The sequence below is a fragment of the Panthera pardus genome, unplaced genomic scaffold, assembly GCF_024362965.1.
Source record: "Panthera pardus isolate Hobbes unplaced genomic scaffold, ASM2436296v1 HiC_scaffold_8, whole genome shotgun sequence".
Taxonomy (NCBI): domain Eukaryota; kingdom Metazoa; phylum Chordata; class Mammalia; order Carnivora; family Felidae; genus Panthera; species Panthera pardus.
The window spans coordinates 85,758,223-85,782,622 of NW_026527013.1; the positions used below are offsets into that span (position 1 = coordinate 85,758,223).

The 24,400-nt window shown below is 33.1% G+C and overlaps 1 protein-coding gene across 3 annotated transcripts in view; it reads right to left on the reverse strand.

Annotated features, from left to right (window-relative positions):
• Window positions 1-24,400, reverse strand: part of HGF (hepatocyte growth factor) — a 76,049-nt gene that overhangs the window by 17,081 nt on the left and 34,568 nt on the right. For all 3 annotated transcript variants that reach the window (XM_019451301.2, XM_019451302.2, XM_019451300.2), the window contains 4 exons: window positions 17,134-17,308; window positions 14,431-14,558; window positions 5,822-5,924; window positions 2,632-2,765 (listed from right to left, as the gene is read on the reverse strand). In XM_019451301.2, coding sequence (XP_019306846.1) covers window positions 2,632-2,765; window positions 5,822-5,924; window positions 14,431-14,558; window positions 17,134-17,308 — 540 coding nt within the window. The remainder of the gene's footprint in view (window positions 1-2,631; window positions 2,766-5,821; window positions 5,925-14,430; window positions 14,559-17,133; window positions 17,309-24,400) is intronic.

A 24,400-nucleotide genomic window follows, 5' to 3' on the forward strand; every position in this document is an offset into this window, starting at 1 on the left:
GATATTCTACAGGACCATTTTACTCTGAACTATGTCCTGGTGTGCAATAGAACTGTTTTAGAAGCCTGACATTTTCCCTTCTTCCTAGACCACTGGATATTTTATTAGCCTCCATCATTCTTAATCATAGAGACGTCACAGAAAGATACCACCAGGTAAAGCTAATGTTTATAAAGAATAATCCTTTAACCATTCAAAAAAAATTATGTGCCAGATAGGTAGGTTTCTTTGCTTTTTACTGCTAAAACTAGAAAGACATCTTCTGAAGAAGAACATTTTAAGGTCCTAAGCCAACCCTAATATGGGAAAAATAGAAAATTAGGAACACACTAATTAATTTGAAAGGCTATGATTATAACTAATGAAATAAATTTATGTAATATAATAACATATATAATATATAATTTATTTATAAGCATATAAGGTGTTTATTTACTATTATAGAGAATTTATTTATTAAAAATAGGTTGGGAAGTTACAAGTCACTTATAACCATACTAGATGAATATCATATTTAAGAAGTTTGCCTATTTATGATAAAATTTCAGAAATATGACTAGTGTTGGGGTGCCTAGGTGGCTCAGCCGGTTAAGCATCCTACTTCTGCTCAGGTCATGATCTCACGGCTCATGAGTTCAAGCCCGCGTAAGGCTCTGTGCTCACAGCTCAGAGCCTGCAGCCTGCTTCTGAATCTGTATCTCCCTCTCTTTCTGCCCTCCCCCACTCCCACCCTGTGTGTGTCTCTCTCCCTCTCTCAAAAATAATCATTAAAAAGAGAAAGAAAAAAAGAAACATGACTAGTGTTTCCACTTAAGGTAAGAAATTATCTGTTTAATTTGCCATAAATTATGTGTTTGTATTTCATGGTTTTTTTTTTAAGTTTATTTATTTATTTTGAGAGAGAGAGAGAGAGAGAGAATGAGCAGGGGAGGGGCAGAGAGACAGGAAAAGAGAATCCCAAGCAAGCTTCACACTGTCAGCGCGGAGCCCATATGGGGCTCAGACTCACGAACTTTGAGATCTTGAGCTGAGCTGAAATGAAGAGTCGGATGTTTAACTGACTGAGCTGCCCAGGTGCCGCTGTATTTCATGTTTTAAAGCAAACATCATTTCTTCATTTTAATCCTTTAAAATGGGTACTTTTGTTCCTATTTTCAGGGTACTTGCTACTGGCTTATGTCACAAGAGAAACATTCTTTTTTTTTTTGCGTTTTTTATATTTTAATTCCAGTGTAGTTAACATACAGTGTCATATTAGTTTCAGGTGTACAATATAGTGATTCAACAATTGTATACATTGCTCAGTGTTCATCATAATTGTATTCTTTAATCCCCTTCACCTATTTCACTCATCCCCCACCCACCAAGAAAAACATTCTTAAAATAAAGGGTGTCCTTTTGTAGACGTGAGATAGTTTAACATAATGTTTAAAGATGTTTGCTATAAACAGAGCTATGAGATATGTAGTCTAGTAAGATGGTCTTTTGCTACTGACACAGTTTTATAATAAGGCTTTTTCACTCAATACCACATGGAGGATATACTTCCATCTCAATATATATTATTCAGTGGTGCTCAATTAGGATGATTTTGTCCCCCAGGGGACTTTTGGCGATATTTAGAGATAATTTTTGAGTCTCAATATTTTTTTATTGACACCTACTGGATAGAGGCCGGGGACACTACCAAACATTCTATATTGCACAGGACAGCTTCCTACATCAAAGATTTATGCAGTACAAAATGTCACTAGTGCCAAGATTGAAAACTCCCAAGACATTTCTCTAAGCTGACTTCCAGACAAGCTTTCCAATTCACCAAGTTTCACAGTATTGAAAGATTTTAACTAGCCAGACCTTCACAAACATTGGGCATAAATAATTACTTTCTTATTTGCCAATCTTATTGGTGAAAATGATCTTATGCTTTTATAATTTAATTTTTCTATTAAGTTTTAATCGATTTTTGTTTATTTGTTTAATTATACTTATTCTTTAAGATTCATTTTCTTTATTTTTCTCCTAAAGTGTGACATTTTTTTTCTTATTGATATATAGGAGCCCTTTTATATGAGGTATATCAGACATATGTATTTTACATATATCTTTTACTTTAGACACTGATATTCTTTTAACAAAATCATCTTTGACTCAGAAATGTGGTGAGAATGCTCTAGACTTTTTAATATTTGGTAAGGCATGAGAAGAAAATGAAAGCAATGTTATTTCAGGTCTGTCTATGGGTCTGTTACTGGATGGGGGCTTTGTAAGAGCTCTGCTATACTCACAGCCTGAACAGTTAGTATTGAGAGGGAAGTCTTTATGGTGCAGTCATATTGGAACCATGACCATTTATTGCGTATGGATTTCAAATGAGAATCTTCTGAGGAGGAAAATATTATTTAAAAGGTCATCAGAATGTCTCTTTGTCTACAAAGAGATGAAGAAAGATGTGTGTGTGTGTGTGTGTGTGTGTGTGTGTATGTGTCTGCCCATCAGTCTGGAATGCATCCCCACTTTAGGATTGACTCCAGCCCTCCTATATTTCCACCTCTGATTAAGGTATCAATTTAGTGGAGATTCAGTGTATTTAAAATATTTCACCTGAAGAAGATCACTGAAAGTACTTACAACGAGAAATAGGACAATAATCCCATGGAATGAGAGGATTTCCCGTGTAACACCAGGGGCCATGGGCATCATCATCAGGATTCCGGCAGTAATTCTTATTCAGCTTACTAGCATCTGGTTCCCAGAAGATATGCCTGCATAAACAACAAGCTCTGAAGATCACAAGATGCTCAGTTTGTCCAACAGAAACAAACTGTCACCAAGAAGATAAAATCCTAGCATGTAACTTCCATTATAGAAACAACACGAGCTTCTCTTTGGTGTGAATTTTAATTATTTTATTTTAGACCTATTTTGTTGTTCTTACAGTTTGGAATCATGTGCTCTAACTCAGGAATTTGGAATATGGCTAAGCGATTAGACAGATAAAATGATGAGAGGTTTTGTGATTTGCTTCTATTTAATAATTACAGTGGTAAGGTAACAATACCCCTATTCATAGAAGTGAAGAAACACTGCCAGAAAAACAGCAGATGGCAAAGAAAATCAAGGTTATAAAACACCTAGAAAATGCAAGCTATTGCAAAAGTATTTTTCATGTTTCAAAAACGTAAGAAGCATGACTAGCAACATCATTATAAGAAAAGACAGAAAGACACACTGAAAAATTAATAGTAATGTGCTAATGAAATAAACTCTAAAATATCATTGTTTATATAATTAAAATAGATGATCTTTAGACAGATAACTGAGTAACACTTTCTCATTTTACATCTTACTAAGTTTATTACATAAGAAAAGCAAAAACTCTCTATGTTATTTTGTAAGGCCATGCCCACTCATATAACATCAATATTTGTATTTATTTAATGAGCTTAATACAGCCAAATCCCAAATGGCCATCCTGACCAAGTCATGAAAACTGTACAAGTAACTGAATTTGTTTTGGATTATCAATTACTACTATGCTTGATTGTAATTCATGGGTCATTCAAAACAACGGAAAGATCTTGGACAGGGAAAGTTGGACTATCTTTCCAAACTTAGGTTCATTCCCTGGACTAATGACAACAGCAAACACATATAGTAATTACTGTGTACCAGATTCTATTATATGTGATTTACATATATAACCTTAGACCAACCTAATGAGACAGGCTATCTTATTTTTGAGGAAATAGTAATCCACAGAAGCTAATTTTTCTAAGGTCACATGGCTTATAAGCAGTAGAGCAGAGGTTTGAACACCTGGCTCTTTCCAGAGTCAGTTTTCAAAACCACCATTCCGTACTATGTCCTTACTCAGTTGTAGGTTATTCTTAAACCAAAATGGTAACATGCAACTTATCATTCATCAAGTTCCTGCAAATTGTTTTCAAATGACTTTTAACTATTTCTGAAGGTCCAACCCAAACTCAGTGAATTAAGAGTTATAACCATGAGTTCCCTAAATAAACACTTCCAGTGGTATGCTGGTAATGTTTAAAAGGGCACTCTGAGATGTATATGAAGTCTTTATTTGTTGTCCTTGCTGATTTCTGCAGTATAAATTCTTCCATCATAAAAACGTCAAGTTCCCAATGTGAAATCTCTGAAGGCAGAATTGGTACACTTGTCTGTCACAAGTCCATAAAAGCTAGGTCCACCCCACCATATTTCTAAAAATGCCTTCAAAAATATCAGTGTTGAAATATAGCATTTAATCTTAATCACACTAATTCTCACTTAAAATTCTGTAATGAATCTCTTTAATACTTAAGATAAAATCCAAAGGTTTTTTTTTGAAGTTTATTTATTTATTTGAGAGAGATGGAGAGAGAGGAGAGAGAACATGAGTGGGGGACGGGCAGAGAGAGAAGAGAAGAGAGAGAATCTCAAGCAGGCTCTATGCTATCAGCACAGAGCCCAGCATGGGGCTTGATCCCACAATCCATGAGATGATGACCTGTGCTGAAACCAAGAGTTAGAAACTTAACTGAGCCACCCAGGTACCCCCAAGTCCAAAGTTTTTAACACACCTTACAAGGCAATATATGGTCTTGCTACTGGAGAATTTCTTATCTGTGGATATTGACCAACCTTACCAAAATTATTTCTGATTTTCAACACTTCAATCTTTGGGCTTTGGGACAAGCTATTCTTTCTGCCTGAGGTACTCTCCTCCTACACTTCCTTTGACCAACTCCTAGTTAACATATATGTCCCAATTAATGTCCCTTTTTCTAGGAAGCCTTCCAGAGTGTGAAATCCATGAGGCTAGAATTCTTATGTTTGAAATCCCAAAGCTACGGTGCCCAGTACAGTAGCTACTAGCCACATGGGGCTACTGAAGAATTGGTATGTGGCTAGTCCAAATTGAGAGATGCTTTAATTGTAAATATATACCAGATCTTGAAGCTGTAATATGAAAAACATGTAAAAAGTCTCATTGACAATTTTTCTATTGAATACATATGGAAAGGAAAAGGCTTTGGATACATTGGATTAGTAACATGTATTATATAAAATAGTTTTGCCTGTTTATTTTTACTTCCTTAAATGTGACTGTTAGTGCAGATTACATGTGTGAAATGCATATTTATGTTAGAGAACACTGCTTTAGAACTGTCTCTACTGGTTTGTGAAGTATATTAAATGAAACCATGTCATCCACTAGTGAGTACATTTTCAAAGAGAATAAAGTTATAATTAAAATAGGACTAGAGGCCAAATAACAACCTCTCCGAGCCCTTACATCCTTATTCACACATATAGAAATATCTTCCACATAGGACTGTGGTGGCCAAATACGATCAAATGACACTAACTTTTTTTCCTTTTATTCATAGTACGTATATTCTGAGATATTTGTTAAAAATCAGTTTTATGTCGCAACCATGTCTCAGATTTGCCACTTAATTATACAGTCTTATCAAGTCATACAGTTGCTTCCCAATATAACCGTATCATCCTTAAAAGTGGAGCCAAAACTTATGCCCACTTTTTGTTAACTTTTCCCATGGCACCTATCACAGAACAGAACACATAGTAAATGTCCAATAAAAAATGTGCTAGATTGAATTACTTATCTAAAGGTTTGTTACATGGATGGAAAATGCTAAATTGAGTTGAACAGAATGACAAATCTAAAGCTTTTATTACCTTAATATAATATAGAAAAGACTAGAAAGAAATAGCAATGTGCGTATCTGAATATACTATCTGCTGTTATCACTACATATTATATATTGAAAGAAAGAAATTTACACACCTGTGTAAGTCTTCCATGTTCTTCTCCCACATTGAACATGTTAGTCCAGATCGTGTTTTGGATAAATTGCCCATGTAATTTTTGCCATTCCCACGATAACAATCTAAACATAAAATATATGGAAGGAAGTCTAATGAATACAAGGAAGTATAGAACAAAAAGATTTTTTACAAGCATGAAAGTCAACATAAAAGTTAACACACTCTGAAATCAGTATAAGTCAAAGATACTCCTGTATTTCAGATTAAAATATCTTTATTTTCAACCAAAGTTTTCTTCCTCGAAATAAGGGTTTATATATCACACTACAAACTTAAAACAATCAAAGAAAAAATTAAATGAGTGGCCCATAGGGACACTAAATAAATGAGAATTTTTGCAATGACATATTTATTTCTCAACATTTTCTTCTGAAAAAATTTGCTTCACAGGAGAGTCACAAGAATGATATAATGAACACTCATATACCCGTCACATTTGTTGTGTTTTGAATTTTGTCTTCCTGAGAAAACATTCTGAGTCACTCAAGCCAGCTGTTTTGCAAATGCTCTTTAATTCCATTTTGTCTGATTATTTTCTCATGATTAAAATCAAGATAAAGGCAGGATTATGGCAAAGATGATATTTTGTCCTTTTCACAGCAGTTTATCATGTGATGTGACATATTTTATCATGTTCCATTATTGGTAGTGAGTTTGATAATTTGGTTAACTGATGTAAAGGAAAATTTGGGGGACCTTTCAGATTGAATCAGCATCTTATTGCCAAACAAATGTTCATAAATGGCTTGGCCTACTTTGGTTGCTTTTGCATGAATCAGTGATTACTATGCTGGTTTTAAAATAATTGTTTTACAATTTCCTGCATTTTTTTATTTATTATCATTTTTCTGTAAATGAGAATGTTTTCTTCTCCCCCACTACGTCTATTTAAGTATTCAACTACTACCAGTAGTAGCAATAAAATGTCTGTAGTAGAAGTGGTAATATACACATAGACTTATGTGTCCTCTTTTTACTCAACATGATGATCTATTCCCGTTGCTGATTTTGATACTCAAAATTGTTTCAAAGTTGATTGATGGAAGCCATTTTAAGCTGGTTTTATGTCTTTTAATGTGTCCCATGTGGTTTTATTTTTCACTTTTTTTCAATTGAATAATTTGTGTTTTATTAAACATTGATAGAAATGTCAATATTTCTAATTTTTAAATATCACAAAAAGGAAGTCATGGTCTTCCAAACACATGAGTTGCAGTTCTATATTTGAAAAGAAACACTTTCCTTATTTTAAAATAATAACACACATTTTCAAAGTGACTATCGTTTAAACATTCCTGATTTTTATATGAATGAGCACTATGGATTTGACTATAAAATCTTATCTACAAATATACATCAACATTAAGACTATTTGTTTTAAATTTGGTAAACCATAGTCTATTGTCACTGGCTTTAAATATGCTTTGTATAATCATAATAAATAGGTATAAATCCTAATAACAATTTTACATAAACAATTTAATAATATGTTCAGGAATCAGTTAACATAATGAAAAACAAATATAATAAGCATATTCAAAAGCCATGTTTTCATATCCATGGATCACATTTTGCAGTAGCACTATAAGGAATTTGGGCTTAAATATAAAACTAAAATAGGATAGGATTTGATACAGATAATATCATAGTCATTCCAATACACAATAAAATTGCTCTCAGAAAGCATAAATTTGTAAAATCTCATACTTGCACATATGCAGAATATACGAGTGAATTCATTTTCCTCTGACAGTGCTTTCCTCCCCCCCATCCCCCCCATGTTAGGAAAGTTTAAGTCTTTGGCTGTTAGGTAGTAAATTCTTTAGATAGACTCTTACTGAAGAAAACAATTGTGCAATACAGTATGCTAGTACTATTATTTTATACATTTTGAATTTTTGCACATACGCTTTCTGTGTCAGAGGAAGAGATGCTCCTAACCACCATCACCCTTTTATTTGAATACAGGCTATGGGACTTTTTATTTTAGAATAGATTTGACTTACAGGAAAGTTGTAACTTTGTACAGAGACTTCTCATATACCAGACAGTTTTCCCTACTTTTAATATATTACATCAGTATGATAGATTTGTCTTAAATATTAAGCCATACTGATTCATTATTAACTGGAGACCACATTTTGTTTAAATATTTTCAGTTAACCTAATATCCTCTTTTGTATTCTAGGATTCCACATGATACCACATTATGTTGAGTTGTCATGTTTTCTGAGGTTCTTCTAAATATGACAGTTTTTCAGGCTTTCTTCTTTGATGACTTTGTCAGTTTTAAGGAAAATAGGTCAAGTATTTTGTAAACTGTCCATTTATTGGGTTTGTCTGATGTTTTCCTCATGGTTAGATAATGGTTATAGGTTTTTGAGAGGAAGACATGAATTTTTTATAACTTCTTAACTTGCTGGTGAAAGATATTCCAGCCTCACCTTATACTCTCTTTGTCCCGGGCCTCCTAACATCATCAATTTCTCTAAGGAACTCTTGTTTATTTGGGGGATGGAAAGTAAGTAGAAGACAAGAAATCGGTGCCAAATGTGCTTATTTCTATTTGGTGCCATCATTTCTAGTTCCTTTTATTTGATAGAGCTAGGTAGTGTGTGTGTGTGTGTGTGTGTGTGTGTGTGTGTGTGTGTGTGTGTCTAACTTCAGTCTAATACCACAGTTCTTCCTTCCATCCGTTCCATTAGTGTGAGAAACCTCATTCCAGGTAACATTGTGTTTGCCCATTTTCTCAATTCTACAATGTACACAAAATAATTTCAAAACTATGTCCCAATACTAACAAAAACTTACACTTTAAAGTTCAAAATCTATTTATAGTTATTTAGCCCTAAATATATCCCAGTGAGGCCATATACTGCCAGAAAATCATGTCCAGAAGTTAACTTAGTCTTTCTTCCTTCTCTGTAGTATTGGTATCTATTTTATATAGAGGGAGGCATATTGTTTTTGTTCCTCTTGAGGTCACTTTTTGAACATTGAAAACACTAACATTGCTTAATGGTTAAAACTATATGAAAATATATCTCAGAGAATTCTCATTTTTCCCTTTCCCTTTGCATCATTGTATTTCTACCCACTACCTACCATTACCAACGAACCCAATCTCATTAACATCTTGTTATGACTCCTGTATAATTCCTTCACTTTTTTTGGCAAAACTAATCAAATATATATTTGTAATATAAATACACAGATTATTTTTATGTATATTCTATATATGTATTATTACATCCCATTTTTATTGCTAGTAGTACGTCTCTTTATTTATTACTAAGAGAGTACCAAATATGTACTTTATTGCTTTGCTTTTTTTTATTATCAATATATCTGAAAATCACTTCATATAGCTCACAGAAAATTTTATTATTCTTTTTGCAAATTTATAATATTTCATTGTGTGACTTTGCCAAAGTACATTTGAGTTGTTTTGCTATTACAGAAAATGCTGCAATAAACAACTCATGCTTATGTTTTTGCATATTGTTGGAGCTGTATATTCAAACAGTACATTGTTGAGCCAAAAAGTAAATGCATATGTAATCTTAATTATTGTAAAATTATGTTCCATGGGTTTTACCATTTTGAACTCCTAAGAGCAATGTATGAGAGTTCCTTTCCCCAAAAGGAAATGGATAACCAGCTTAGCAAAAAGAGAGTGTTGTCAAGCTTTTGAATTCTTGCAAATTATATGTGAGAAATACAAGTCTCATAATGTGAGAAATTTCAATATTTATATTTATTTTTGTATTATGTGAAATTAAGCATAATTTCCTTGTGTTTGAGGGAATTTATATATATTTTTATATATACAAACAAAATACATAAAGTTATAAAGTTAAATATATATATAACTTTACATATATATATATAACTTTATGTATTTTGTAAAATATATATATATATATATATATATATATATATATATATATATCTTTATGTATTCTGTTCATTACTTAACTTTTTTGATCCTTTACACTGGTTTCAGAATTTTTATATATGAAAAATATTTCCTCTTTACCTATAATATGCATTTCAACTCTTACTTCCAAATTTGTCTTTTGTCTTTTGAATTTAATATGGGTTTGTGTGTGTGTGTGTGTGTGTGTGTGTGTGTGTGTATGCTTTGCCATGGTAGGTTTTCAATGTAGTTTATCATATTTTTATTTTATTGCCTCTAGATTTTGAGTGTTAATTAAAAATCATTTCACCTTATATAGGTTAAAAAGGGATTCTTCCGAGTTTACTTCTAGTATCTATATGGTTTCCTTTTTCACATTCAGATCTCTTATATATTTGGAGTTTATTTGGGGGTAATGGTGTAAGGCATGGATTTAATTTTATCATTTTTCCAAATTATTACCTTATTGATCCATTATTATATTTTAAAAGTTCATTTTTTACTCAGTTATGTATAGTCACATTTTTAATATCATAAATCTCTCTAAGGAGTCTATTTCTCATTTGTGTGTTTTGTTCCAATTGTGAATTTATTCATTGTACTAGAACTACAGTCTTAATTACCAGCTCTTTATAAAATGTTTTAATATGTATAAAGTTAATTATCTCTAATCACCCTTATTTTTCAAGATTTTCCATAGTATATTTATGTATACTTATGTTTACTCTACCAAGAGAACTGCAGAATCAGTTTGTTGGTGTCAGAAAAAGACATTGATCTATTTATTAATATCACATTAAATTTGTACATCAGCTTAGGTAGAATTGATGTATTCATGATGTTGTGTTCTCATATCAAGAACAAGGGATGTTTTTCCATGTTTAAAGTACACCTTTGTGGCTTTGAGTAGTGATTTGAAAATTTTATTACACAGATTTTACACATTTCTTTCTAAATTTATTCCTAAGTTTCCATCAGCTTTATTACTATTATAGATATAGTTTTCCCTTTACTTAAATCTTCAAACTCATATATGAATGCTAATTTAGTGATTTTTTTATTATTGAATTTAATTTTCTAAGTATATTACTATTTATATCATTTGCATAAATAAAGATCAATATGATCTTTTATTTCTATGGAATAACATCTCCAATACAGTGTTAAAGAGGAATATGTTAACTTATCTTAACTTGTACTTACAATGTTACGTAGTAAAGAAAATATTATACATTCTTGTTTTCTTTTTTACCTTCATAAGAATGTCTCTAATGTTTCCTCATCAATTGTATACTACATATATCCCCATTAACTATATAATATATACTTATATATGTGTTTGTGTCTATACGTGTCTGTGTATGTGAGGATGTCTATGTGTCTATGTGTATATGTTAAAATGTGAATATATATTTTAAAGAAGGCTCTGTCTCAGCTTCTCTCTCTCTTTGTATATATATGGATATACAGATATGTGTGTAGAGTGTGTGTATATTCCAGAAAATCTCATTTGAATGTTTTTATGAGAAAGGAGTAAATTTTGTAACAGAAATTTTAAAATTTATTTACATTTATTATATGATTGCTTTTCTTAGGTCTAAGATGAATTATGTTAATGGATTTCTAAAACTAAGTCATTTTTGTTCTTAGACTAAACTCCACTCAATCATTATGTTTTATATTTTAAGTCACTTTATTGGGTGTTTACTCAAATTTCATTTAAAATTTCTATATTCACAAATGAGATAAGTTTATTGTTTTTTTTGCTACCTTCATCATATTTAGATATTAATATTAGTATTATATTAATAGATATTAATGTTATATTAATATATATTAATATTATAATTAATATCTAGATATTAATATTATAATTTCAACATTCCTCGTGGAAGTTTCACATATAATTTATTGTGCTTTACTGTATTTGTTAAGCTACATAGGAAGTTATGTAGCATTGAGATTAAGTGGCCTGTGAATGCACCTAGGCACAGTATATTTTTGATAGGATGGTTCATTAATACATTTCTATATTTCTTCCCTAAGAATAGGTCTAATTCTTGGACTAATTGAACTGACCAGGGTCAATTCGTAATTAGAATTTTCTTAGTAAATTATCCATTTTTTTTATTTGCCAAGTTTCTTACATGAGGTTATATAAAATAGTCTCATGTTTTCTAATTTTCCTGTTTCAATGCTTATTTCCCCTTTGATAATTATTATTTTATATTTTTGTCTTTTTTTTCTTATATTTTGTCTTCTTTTTTTCACTAGCTGGTGACTATTTTGTTATTTTTTTTCAAAGAACCATTATTTTGCTTTATTCATTAGTTCTAGACCTTATTAATGTTTGCTCTAACTTGGTTATATTCTTTTTACTGCTTTTGGTTTATTTTTCCCCCAACTCTTAAGTTTGAAATTTCATTTACTTGTCTTCATTATTTATGATATTGATATAAGTACTTAAAGGTATGAATTGCATCCTGTTTACTGCTTATAGTGTGTGTTATATAATCTAATAAGTTGTGTTTGAAAAGCATTTTTGAAGAAAGTCTGTAATTTCAGTTTTTAGTTTTCAATAGAGTTATTCAATATTTAATTGGAAGAGCATTTGATTTTATGCTAATTCGGATGTTCAATATTTAGGAAAATCTTTTCTAACAACAGCCTATACGTGTTTGTATTTTCTGTTACATGGAAAATATAACAACATCCTTCTGTGTGTGTTTATGTGCATGCATGCACACATATCACATATTTAACAATGCCAATGATTAGCTTGGCAGTATCATATAATGGCATAACCATTATAATTTCACAGCTCTATGTCGAATTGGCTTAACAGTGTCTCTTAAGTAGGACTTGGTTTTTAACTTGCCCTACAGAGCTTAACACAATGTTGCACTTATCAGGTATAATATATTGTTAAAAATAATATATTTTTTAAAGTAATGAAAGATCATTTCAAGGAAGGTTATATTCAATCCCAGCTGTGCTATTTGAGAATTTAGGCAAGCTATCTGAATTCATAAAACTGAAACTAATTTCTTCATCTATTAATTTGTAGATTTATTAGATAAGCAACATCATCAGCTTAACTTTTAGAATCTAAAATTCTCTATTTATTACTTGAGCCTTTGGTAAGTGATATATATGGATATAAAAGCAGTTTAACATACATAAGAAGCCTTTTAAACAATTGTTTTCATTTGCCTGTATCTCAAATTAGCAGTGCTTGTTTACATGAACAAGACAGGGACAAAGAATATCCAGCTGGTAGTAAACCTCACTTAAACACTGGTTTCAACTTTATTTCCAAATGACCTTTGAAATCTGCCAAAGAACAGTGAAATTGACTGAAAAGAGACTCAACCCCTCCTCCCTCTATAACTTTTCAGAATTGTTCATAAAAAAAAAATGACACTGCAGAAAAAGTTAAAGGATGGGAGATGTATAGGACAATAAATCTATGAGATGAACTTTAAATTTGGCTTGGGATGATTTAGGACTGACCATGATTAAATTTATGGGAAAGAATATGATTGCTTAAAAATCATAACCCTGAATTCATTATGTACTAGTAAATGCCCAGATTTCAACATTATTATTAATCTTTGACAAATGATTTCTTTTTTAAACCTAAATCATTTTAACTTTTCTGTACTACTGCTTCCTGAAACAATTATCTTCAATGGCATCTATGTTTACAAGTCAGTGGTGGTTTATCCCAAACCCCATTGCTACACATCATCTCCACTGCTAACACCCAGGTCCATATCGCTCTCCTCTTTTTACTGAATTACTGAAAACACACAATGGATCCTCCTGTTTTGGCCCTTGTTAGAATCTCTAGCTTTTTTCCATAATGCAGCCATACTCATTTGTTAAAATTGAAACCAGACAGATCATCTACATCTTTCAGAACCCCACAACAGAGTCCCTTCTCTTTCAGAGTAAAAGTGTAAAACCTTCCAATTCCTCCCAGGCATATGTGATTTTAGCCCAACTGTTTTCTAACCACATCCTCTGCTATGGTCTCCCTTGCTTGTTCTGTACCAGCCACGGTGATGTGGTGTTTCTTCCCTTTCCCTTTTCAAGCACTGTCCCATCTCATGGCATTTTCACTTGCGGTTTCCTCTACCTAGAACGCTATTTACAGATACATGCACATGGTACATGATGCTCCCTCACCCCTTTAAGGTCCTGCTTAAATGTTCCCTTGATATGTAAGAGCTTCCCATACCATTAAAATCTAATAGCAACACCGTCTCCTCTACCTCTGGGAAATTTTTCCCTCTAGCATTTACACAAACGAACTTATCATTCCCACTTCCCTTTTGCTTATTTATTTTCGTTGTCTGTTTGCGGGAATTTCTGGAGTCCCATGGAGTGAGAGAATTTTGTTTTGCTCACTAGTATATCCCCAGTGTCTAAAACTGTGCCTGACACTAGTATGCACTCAGATAAACAAATAAAAGTTGAACAAATGAATGTGTAAAAGAAATTCAACTTAAGACTTGGTGATTTTGTTTGCAAACCAGCAAAAAACCAGTGCAACAAGAAGTAGGTCCTCTGCTGTGAAATGTGTTCTCCCTTTAGGCATTAACCCTGAAATTAATCGTGCCCACCCTGAAAATGTCAGCTATTACCTTGTCCACTTGACACATCACATTTTGGAATTTGGGAGCAGTAGCCAACTCGGATGTTTGGATCAGTGGTAAAACACCAGGGTGACTCAGCTCCATCTGGATTTCGGCAAAAATTTTCTCGTAGGTCCCTATTGAGAATAAGCGCGTTAATGCAAATTGCCTGAGTTCTTACAAATGGGGAAACAAGCGCTATTACATTTCTAGAATCCCCGAATGCATGCATGTTTATAAACAGAGTTCTAAGTTTTAGATTTAGGAGAGTTATAACAATTTAGAATTCAGTATACACAACTGACACCGCCCATATGACTGAAATAAAGGCTGTCAGAGGTCAGTATTCTTTTCATGCCACAGGCCTGGACTTCCATACAAACACTACTGCTTCATGAAAGGGAAGAATAGCACCACCTCATTTTTCTTACTCATTCTCAACGCCTGGACTCTCAACTATTATAATTTGTAAACACTGGCCTATTATTTTTACGTTTTCACAGCCGATATATAATGTAGAAACAACATGTATCTCTCATTTAAAATGAAAGTTCTACCTATCCAAACATTTCACACACACACACACACACACACACACACACAAACACAATAGCTTTCATTTTCTTGAATTCTGTATTCCTTTGATTTAATTTGCTGCATACATTTCTTTCCATTCCAGAACGCTGCTTTATTGATTTATAAAAGTGATCTCAAATCTTATAAATCTTATAAATCTTATAAAATCTTATAAATATTTCTGTAAAACATTCTCTTAATTCTATAGAAACCCTAACTGTTGGAGAAATCGTCAGTGTATTGCATAGACATCCTTTATGTTAGCAGTGATTTAATAGACACTTAAAGTGCTTAATCAGGAAAAAGTCTATATTAATATTCCCTATATATAAAAGAATTTTACCTTAATATAAGGTTCACATTACATAAGACATGTAATTTATGGTTTGCTCTCCCAAGCAAATGCTCTCAAATTTGAAGCAAACATGGGCTTTCTCTTTAGAGATGCCCTGACAAATAATTTAACAAGATTAATATTCAATCTATTGGAAACTGCATTCTTTGTATCACTTAGGTCCAATCAGAAGTACAATTTTAGTAATCTTCATGTTCACCATTAGAAACACAAGTTTTTTGTTGTTTTTTTTTTTTAAGGAAGAAACTTGAGTTCAGTTATAAAACCAACAAGTTAGTAGGTTATCTAGTCAAAATAGGTCCCGATACAAACTGGGTTATGTAAGATCGTGAGAACAGTGATCGCTAATAGCCAAAGCCACTGCATAGCAAGCGATCGTAGTTACAACCCTTATTAAAGCCATTAGCCTTCTTATGAAATGATAAAATTATTATGAAGAAAATCTTTTATTTCTGTTAACCAATTTATACTTATATTTTAAAAATTTGTGCCAGTATAAAATATGCGCATTGAGTTTTACATAATTTTACACAAATTTGCTCTTTTAGATGAAAAATTGCCTAGTTAAATTCTTTTGAGTATTTGTACATACACAGTTTCTTACTTGAGTATTATCACCAGTCATTAGAAATTAACAAAATATGTGAATGGCGTGGACACTGTCTCCTTTGTGCCTCTTAACTAATCTCTTCTCATTCTCTTTGCTTTCTCTACTTTGGTATTTACTTCTGAGGTGTGAAACACATGGGTCAGGAGCAGAGAGAATTACTCTGAAGTAAATGAGGGAAGCAAACCCACAATGACAAGTAAACATTTGTTATTATAAAATAATGAAAAAAAATTTATGTTTTTACTGTCTAAGCAAATACATTAAATTAGCTAAAACAAGCAACGAACCTATAAAATATCTCCTCTCTCCAGTGGATGGGCCAACTCATGCTCATAATTCTCCATCTTGAAATGTTAAGCTCTCTTATTAAAAGCCAATTACATAAAGCCAATATATGTTATTTATAGGTGCTATTTCGGCAAAGCCACTATGAATGGCACGTGTGTTATAAATTTCAAAAGCAATCATTTTATGTTCCTCATAACAAGGTGGACAATTTAAAAACACATGGCATTGTGGCTGTTCTGTCCAGCAAAAGTCAAGCGGTGAAAAAAAACAGCCATGGAGAAGGCACATAGTGGCAATATAATTGATATTCAAGGGCAGTTTCTTTGGCTTGATTCATCTAAATAATTGTTTTACTTTCCTACTCTTTAAAGGGAATCTAGAAACAGCAGAAAACATTCATTTGAGACTTTAAAAATAATATTTCTTCAAGGCCGAAAACACATCAGTTTACAATGTTGATTGAAATGAAGGCATGCCTCTTTTTGTAAAAGAAAAAAAAAATGTAATCTCCCCTAAAATTAATGTGAAATTTTAAGAAGGCACTAGCTTGAAACTTGGCTGGCTATCATTATCCTTAAATGAGTTATGAAATGTACCTGCAAAAACAAAGCTGTGATCAGAAACCTAGAGGTGCATTTTCCAAAATATGGTACTTCAACTATCGGATTCAAAACTCACCTAGAGTGCTTATTAAAATGCATATTTGAGGTCCAAATCTCATATCTAAGGAATCAAAATATCTGCGTGGATGAATCTGCGTTTTAACTCCTGATTATCTCTAGGCACACTAAAGTTTAAGAATTACTAACACAGGAATTAGAGTCACCATTCTTCCTCGTTTCCTGAGAGCCTGCTGAAATTTATATGTGCCTAATATACTCACTTGCACTTGAAATTTTCAGGAGTTATGTCATGCTGGTGAGGATACTGGGAATCCCAACGCTGACATGGAACTCCATTCCAGATGGAGTTGATGGTGCCCCGGTAACCTTCTCCTTGACCCTGAATGCATTCAGTTGTTTCCATAGGCACATCTGTGTCATTCATAGTACTGTGAGCTAGTGGTAAAAACAGCATTAAACTTAAGTACAATCTTTAAATCTTTCATCCATCTCTTAATGTTCTTTTGCATATGGATTACTAAGGTATTCTGTCACATAGGTTTTTATAATAATTGAGTAGAATATTATTTCAGTTATCATTATTGCTCTCTCACTCAGCCTAAAGGAGTGAGTTAACATGGTGGACTCAACTATAGAATTTCTCTGCTCATGAAACAGAATATTCTAGGAGCGGCTGGGCGGCTCAGTAGGTTAAATGTCCAACTTTGGCTCGGGTCATGATTTTGCGGTTTGTGAGTTCAGGCCCTGCATCAGGCTTTATGCTGACAGCAAGGAGCCTGGAACCTGCTTCAGATTCTGTGTCTCCCTCTCTCTGCTCCTCCCCTGAGAGCATGCATGCTCTCTCTCTCTCAAAAATAAATAAACATTTTAAAAAAAGAATATTCTAGCTTGACTTTATCTAGACTAGTTTGAAAGAACGTCATCTAATAGCACTTAAATTTCCTGATTCTGTCTATTCATTCATTAATATTAGATGTACAATCTTTCTATTTATTAATTTTTATATATTTTATAATCACTTTTCCTACTTTAGAAATTGAAAAATATCTATGAGTACTATCGTGAACAATCAGGGAAATTAAAAAGCACTATGCTGTAAGTTTGGTCATAAAAAAAGTAAGAAAGGGAAAAGTTGATCTACAGAGCAGTTATCTTTTAAAAAATCAATTTAGGTGGCTCAGTTATTAAGGGTCTGACTCTTGATTTTGGCTCAGGACATGATCTCATAGTTTGTGAGTTCAAGCCCCACGTCAGGCTCTGTGCACACAGTGTGGACCCTGCTTGGGATTTTCTCTCCCTCTTTCTCTCTCTCTCTCTGCCCATCCCCCACTTGCTCACGCTCTCTCTCTCTCTCTCTCTCTCTCTTTCTTTCAAAACTAAAATTGCTTAGAGTTGACACTGTTTTAAGTCAATTTATTGTTATTAATATCTCCATTCCAAGTTTATTTTCATTCAAATACTAAAATAGTGTATTTTTGAAAAAATCTTTAAAGGCATTTTACTTCCATATGTCACTATAACTAACATATGCTGAATAGACAGTATTTCTGAAATGGCTATACAATTGTTCTGAAAATTAGTTTGTTTAAATACATACAAAAGTTGGTAATGGCATTAACCACTGGTAATGGTAATCCTCCAGTATAATAAATATATTCTAAGCTATATTAATGTTTTAATCAATTTGTTGGCATTAAAAGAAGTCAGTTGTTCCTAGGCAGATTTATTTCATGCTTTTTTCCTAGTCCAAATATAATGCTTACCACATTCCATGCAGATCGTAAAAATCTCAGTAACAAAGTATAAAAAGTACAAAATTAAAATTTCACTAATTTTAATTCAAGTGAAACTGAAAATATTTAAGGAGCAACTAAAATCCACACACCTTCTCAAAATATCATGAAAATATTTATGGCTTAATAGAGTAAAGTAATGTAAACTCCTCAGTTTCCTTTACAATCTAAATGGTCATTAATGATGCTTCTGGATAAAACTCACATTGCCACACTCTACCACAGCTTCGGATTTGAATAAATATCTTTGATTCATACATTCTGGAATTATATATATCATTTCTCAAAAGAATTCAGAATTAGACGTGTCTTCAGAGGCTAAGGGTGTCTATAAAAGTTCCATATTTAATAGTGTAAATTCTTTTTAAATGGCTCCTCAAATTTATTTAAATTTATTTATTTCTTACAAATAATCACCACCTTATGGGACTTAATGTTTTATTTCATTGAGTTCCATGCAAACTAAGTGGAGCCTCAGTTTGGCGTTATTCTATGAAACTCCGTGAAAAAGGAGGAAGAGTAATTAGTGACCACTTCAACCATTCGACTAGGTTGTATAAACAGATTTCCATGAATCGCCCTTCTAATAACAGTTCTTTTTAAAATACGCTTTTATTTCTTATGTATCTCTTCCACACTTTTATTTTTTATTTTTATTTTTTAAAGTTTATTTATTTTGAAAGAGAGACAGAGAGCCACAAGGGCAGAGAGAGAGAGAGGGAGAGAGAATCCCAAGCAGGCTCCACTAGGTCAGCATGGAGCCCGATGCAGGATTCAAACTCACCAACTGTGAGATCATGACCTGAGCAGAAATCAGGAGTCAACGCTTAACCAGCAGAGTCACCCAGGTGCCCCTTGGCAGCTTATATATCTACTTTAGGGAATAAAAAATTGTCTCAGAAATACATTAAATTAAAAGGAACTTGAAATGGAGATAAGTAAAATGTCCAGAGATTGATCTGTAAAGTGGTCATTGAGAGTTGATTTCTGAGAATTAATATATACTGATATTGGTAACATACAGTAATTCAGGAAGAATAAACATTATTGGCCTGGAAGAAATGACTTGTATAGAAAAAGTGCTACTTAACCAAGTCCTTTATGATTTCAATATTAAAGTTATTTGATGGCATAGACAGTAAGATGGATTGTATACAACCTCAGGAACTATATTTTATCAAAAGAAATACCAACAAGCAACTGTATTTCTGATTATTTGAGTTAACTGTTAAATGAGTTGAGAATACTGAGTTGGGGGCAGGGGGCACATCTTTAAAAGGTGATAACTTTAGACAGTTAAAAGGTCAAGCTGGTACTGACATATTTTATATCTAGTTACAAAACTATGATGTGAAAAAAGACAAAAACAAATGTCTCCAGAGACCCATCAATTCATTAGCTTAACATTTTAAGAAGAAAAGTTTTTAAGCCCCCACCTGTTGGGCACAAGTTCCTGGGAAACAAACTTGTGACTTCAGGATGCAGAACCCAGGCCACGGCAGTAAAGTCAGAGTTAGGGCACAGAACAAAAGTACTTCAACTGCTCTTCTCAGAGACCTGATTGCCTGTCTTGCGTACTTTACTGTCTTGCTTTCCTATGTATTTGTGTGTGTTTGGTTTTATTTATTACTGTCCCATTTTTCTCAAATGTTACTCTAACATCGTGAATATGTAATCAAAAAACCCAAACTTGACGATTTTCAATGTCAATCACACCTGCCTTTGCTTAGGTATGTGTCCATCACATCTCACTGAGAACATAGCTAGAGGCTGAGCCCATCAGAAATTACCAAACTCTGCTCCTTGGACACTACGATATCAATATAAGATTAAAAACAAATATAATTTCTAGAATGTGTTATTAGACAAGAATAATTGGATCATCAATTTTTTTTCATAAATACCTTTGTGAAGTGACATTTTGTAGAAATAACCCATGACAGTTAAAATTTGAAACCATACATAGAGACTTAATGTCAAAACAATTTTAATTGAACTTTTTTTATAAAAGGGTAGATAATTAAATAAATATTATCATAATTCATGAGGAACTCAATACCTAGAAAATTCAATGAGTAACCACATGTTCATGTTTAGAAGATATTAACAGGATGGGATACTTGGGTGGCTCTTTAGGTTTAGCACCCCACTCTTGATTTCAGCTCAGATCATGATCTCACAGTCCGTGCATTCAAGCCTCAAGTCAGGCCCCACGTTGACAGTGTGGAGCCTTCTTGGGATTCTCTCTCTCTCTCTCTCTCTCTCTCTCTCTCTCTCTCTCTCTCTCTCTCTCCCTTTCTCCCCCACTCCTCCCCTGCCCCACTCATGCACACACTCTCTCAAATAATAAATTCAAAAAACTTTAAAAAAAGAAAATATTAAGAGGAATCATAAAATTTTAAAGCTAGTTGAAGATGATAATTTTCCTAATTTGAGGGAAAAGTTTTCAAATTTCAAAAACCCTAAGTAAAAAAAAAAAAAAAAAAAAGACTCCTTGAATAAGAATATTGTGGATATTGTGGAAGACATTTCACTGCTGATTCATCCACTAAAATCTCAGTGTCAAGTTTAGAGACCTAATTGTTGGTACTAACTTTGTACCTCAACTGCAAAGTTTCCTCAAAAAAGATTTAATTAAAGATTCTTTCACTTTTAAAAGTAGCAATCATAAAATCCTCATTTGGACAATTTTGTTGAACAGTTTTTTTTCTAAACTTCCATTAGTATAATTTAAAAACTTTGATATAAATTTAAGGAGCCACCAAATACTCACTTAAAGACAGTGTTAGTTAAAATGAGTAAATAAAACCCACAATTTTGGATTTGTTGTAAACAATTTGGATTACTTAACAGATTCTAATTTGGAGGTGGAAACTCAAACCTTTGGAAATTACAGAAATTACTGCACATTAATAAAAATACAACATAGTACAGAATAAATATAACTTTTCATTAGGCCTTTCTATGGACTGAATATTTATGTCTCCCCCAAATTCATATGTTGAAATCCTCATCATAAATGTCATGGTATTAGGATGTGGGGTCTTTGGTAGGTGATTAGGTCATAAGGGCAGATGCCTCATGAATGGGATCAGTGCCCCTATAAAAAAGACACCACAGAGTTCCCTCACCCCTTCCACCATGTGAGGAATCTTCTAGTACTTTGATCTTTGACCTCTCAGCCTCCAGAACTGTCAGAAATAAATGTCTGTTGTTTATAAGCCACCCAGTCCATAGTATTCTGTTATAACAGCCCGAAGTAAGACAGGCCTCAACAAGACATAAAAAAATATAATTAATAGTATTCTTTTTGTTTACTTTTGTTTTAATAAGTATCCGTAACTTTGAAATATATACCTCAAGCAATTTGATGGTTATGATTTTAACTGCAAACTAGCAGTATTGAGATAATATTTTTCTTCAAAAAGTGCTCTCTGAAGTTAGTGAGTCTGTATTTATCCCATTCGACATTCAACTGCTAAAAGTGCCTTCATAAAGAAAAGCTATATAATTCTGGTGAAAATAAATATCATAGGCCAAAAAAAGATATATTAGTACAACAAGGTAACTAAATAATTTTCACCACTAAATAGGAGTTATTATGAAATTCCATACAGCTGTTGAACACATATTATCTGATGAGGATCATGTGAATGATTTTTCATAGACCATTTAACTGTGATACAAATGTTCCTTCTTTATTGCCTACGTACATATTTCCTACTCAAACAAGATGAATTATTCCTGAACTGTAATAAAATAGAGTCCTTTACCTGTCCTACTGTATAAATACCAAAACTTGATGCAAAAACAAAACAAATGTTTCATGCCAGTTGATTTGGAAAAAGCTATTAAATTTTGGGAAAGCTAGTCCTCTGGACTTAATACTTTATAACATGGGACCTGAATAAGGGAAGACTTTGAGGTCTCCCGTGGCCAAAGTGGTAAAGAAAAGAAGCACAGAAACGTCCCTAAATATCAGCTGCAGTTGATCAAGTTTAGCCAAGGCAACATGTGTATATCTTCATATATACAAACATGTTTGCAATTTCGTGTCTACCAAGCACACTGAAAAATCCGAGAAACTCACAAATAAGAGAGCTCCTCACAAATAAAGCATTTTTTTTAGGTGTGCCTGTGGTGGCCACCCTTTGGAAGCACATGTAAAGATAGTTGTATGATCTTTCATGACCTATGAGTGAAGAAATGTTTTTTCTTTGATGATTGACATAAAGTTTTCTGTTTGGAAATGCTTTTTATAAAAACAACATTGACTACTGAAATTTTGCACTGTTCTTTTACAACATAATCAAATATAATGGGTACCTCTTGGAACATTAATTTCACTTTGCTGGTATGGATGTGTTATGATCTGATTGCTATAATATCTGGTGGGGACTTTAAGGTTTGAATAGATTTTCTGAGAGAATGAACATTAACTGTTATGTGATGCTTGGGACAGACATCCTGCCACCCAACAGAAAGACCACTAGAATAAGATGACAAATAATGAATCTGATCCATTTTCTCTGTGGAAGTCTCGCTGAGTTTTTGTCGAGAAACTTCAGAGCCCTGATGGAGGTCTGTGAGAGGCAACTGGAGAATACAAGTGCACATGCATATTACAGACAGCCATGCACAGAGTTCCATAAGCTTTCCATGAAGGATAAGTAAACCCTGACATTTACAGTCCCCTTTCTCCCCCAAAATCTAGATATCCCAGTGGTGATACACTGTTGCTTTGCCTATAGCTAGGAGCAAGTTGCTCCACAGGCCATTGGACAAATACCTCATTATTCCTTGGAATACTTCTCCACAACCCACTTCTATTCCCACTTCAGCTACTGAAGAGCAACTGAAACATAGGATTTACTTTATGGTGGTCCCTAGAGATTGGGAACAGTGTGTAAAGCTATTCTCCCATCAACAGACTTGTGCTCTTTGGTCCGCAAATGGCAGGATCAGGCTCAATGAAAATTTAAAGAGCTTCTTGTTTTAAAATTGACATGGGAAAGTAGTATAAAGACTCCAAAGTACAAACCTCAAATTGCTTGCACGTTTGCTTTCCCTGTGAGCCTAGAATTCCTATCTGAAACTTTTCTTTGGACTTTATCCAAGCCTTTACTGGTATAAAATGCTCAAGAGACAAGACTTTCACGAAAGGTCTTCGGTTCTATACTCTTATTCCTTAGAAGATGACTTGAAAAAGACCTCCAAGTATAAGATCTTTCCCCTGAGAAAGGGTATTGATGGCATTGTTTTTGTCTGACTCAGAATACAATGAGATTTCATTTCTATGAATCTCTGTTCTAGCCTTGGATAAAATAACAAGTTCTGAGAAATAAACAGCTTTCTTTAAGAAAGAAAATAATGTGCTAACATTCTTTTCCAAACATATAAACACACTCAATTTTACAAGGTTAGATATTCTCTTAAAACCACACCAATGTAGATTGATTACTAGAAGGAAGGATTCTTTTTATTTATTGTCAAACACACCTGTATTAGTCTGCTTGGGCCACCATAACAAAATACCACAGACTTAAAAACAACTGAAATGTATTTCTCACAATTCTGGAGGCTAGGAAGTCAAACATTAAGGTGCCAGCCAAGTTGGTTTCTAGTGAGAGTACCTTCCTGGCTTGTAGATGGCCACATTCTCGCTGTGTGCTCATAAGCAGTAGAGAAAGAGAGAGAAAGAGAGAGAGAGAGAGAGAGAGAGAGAGAGAGAGAG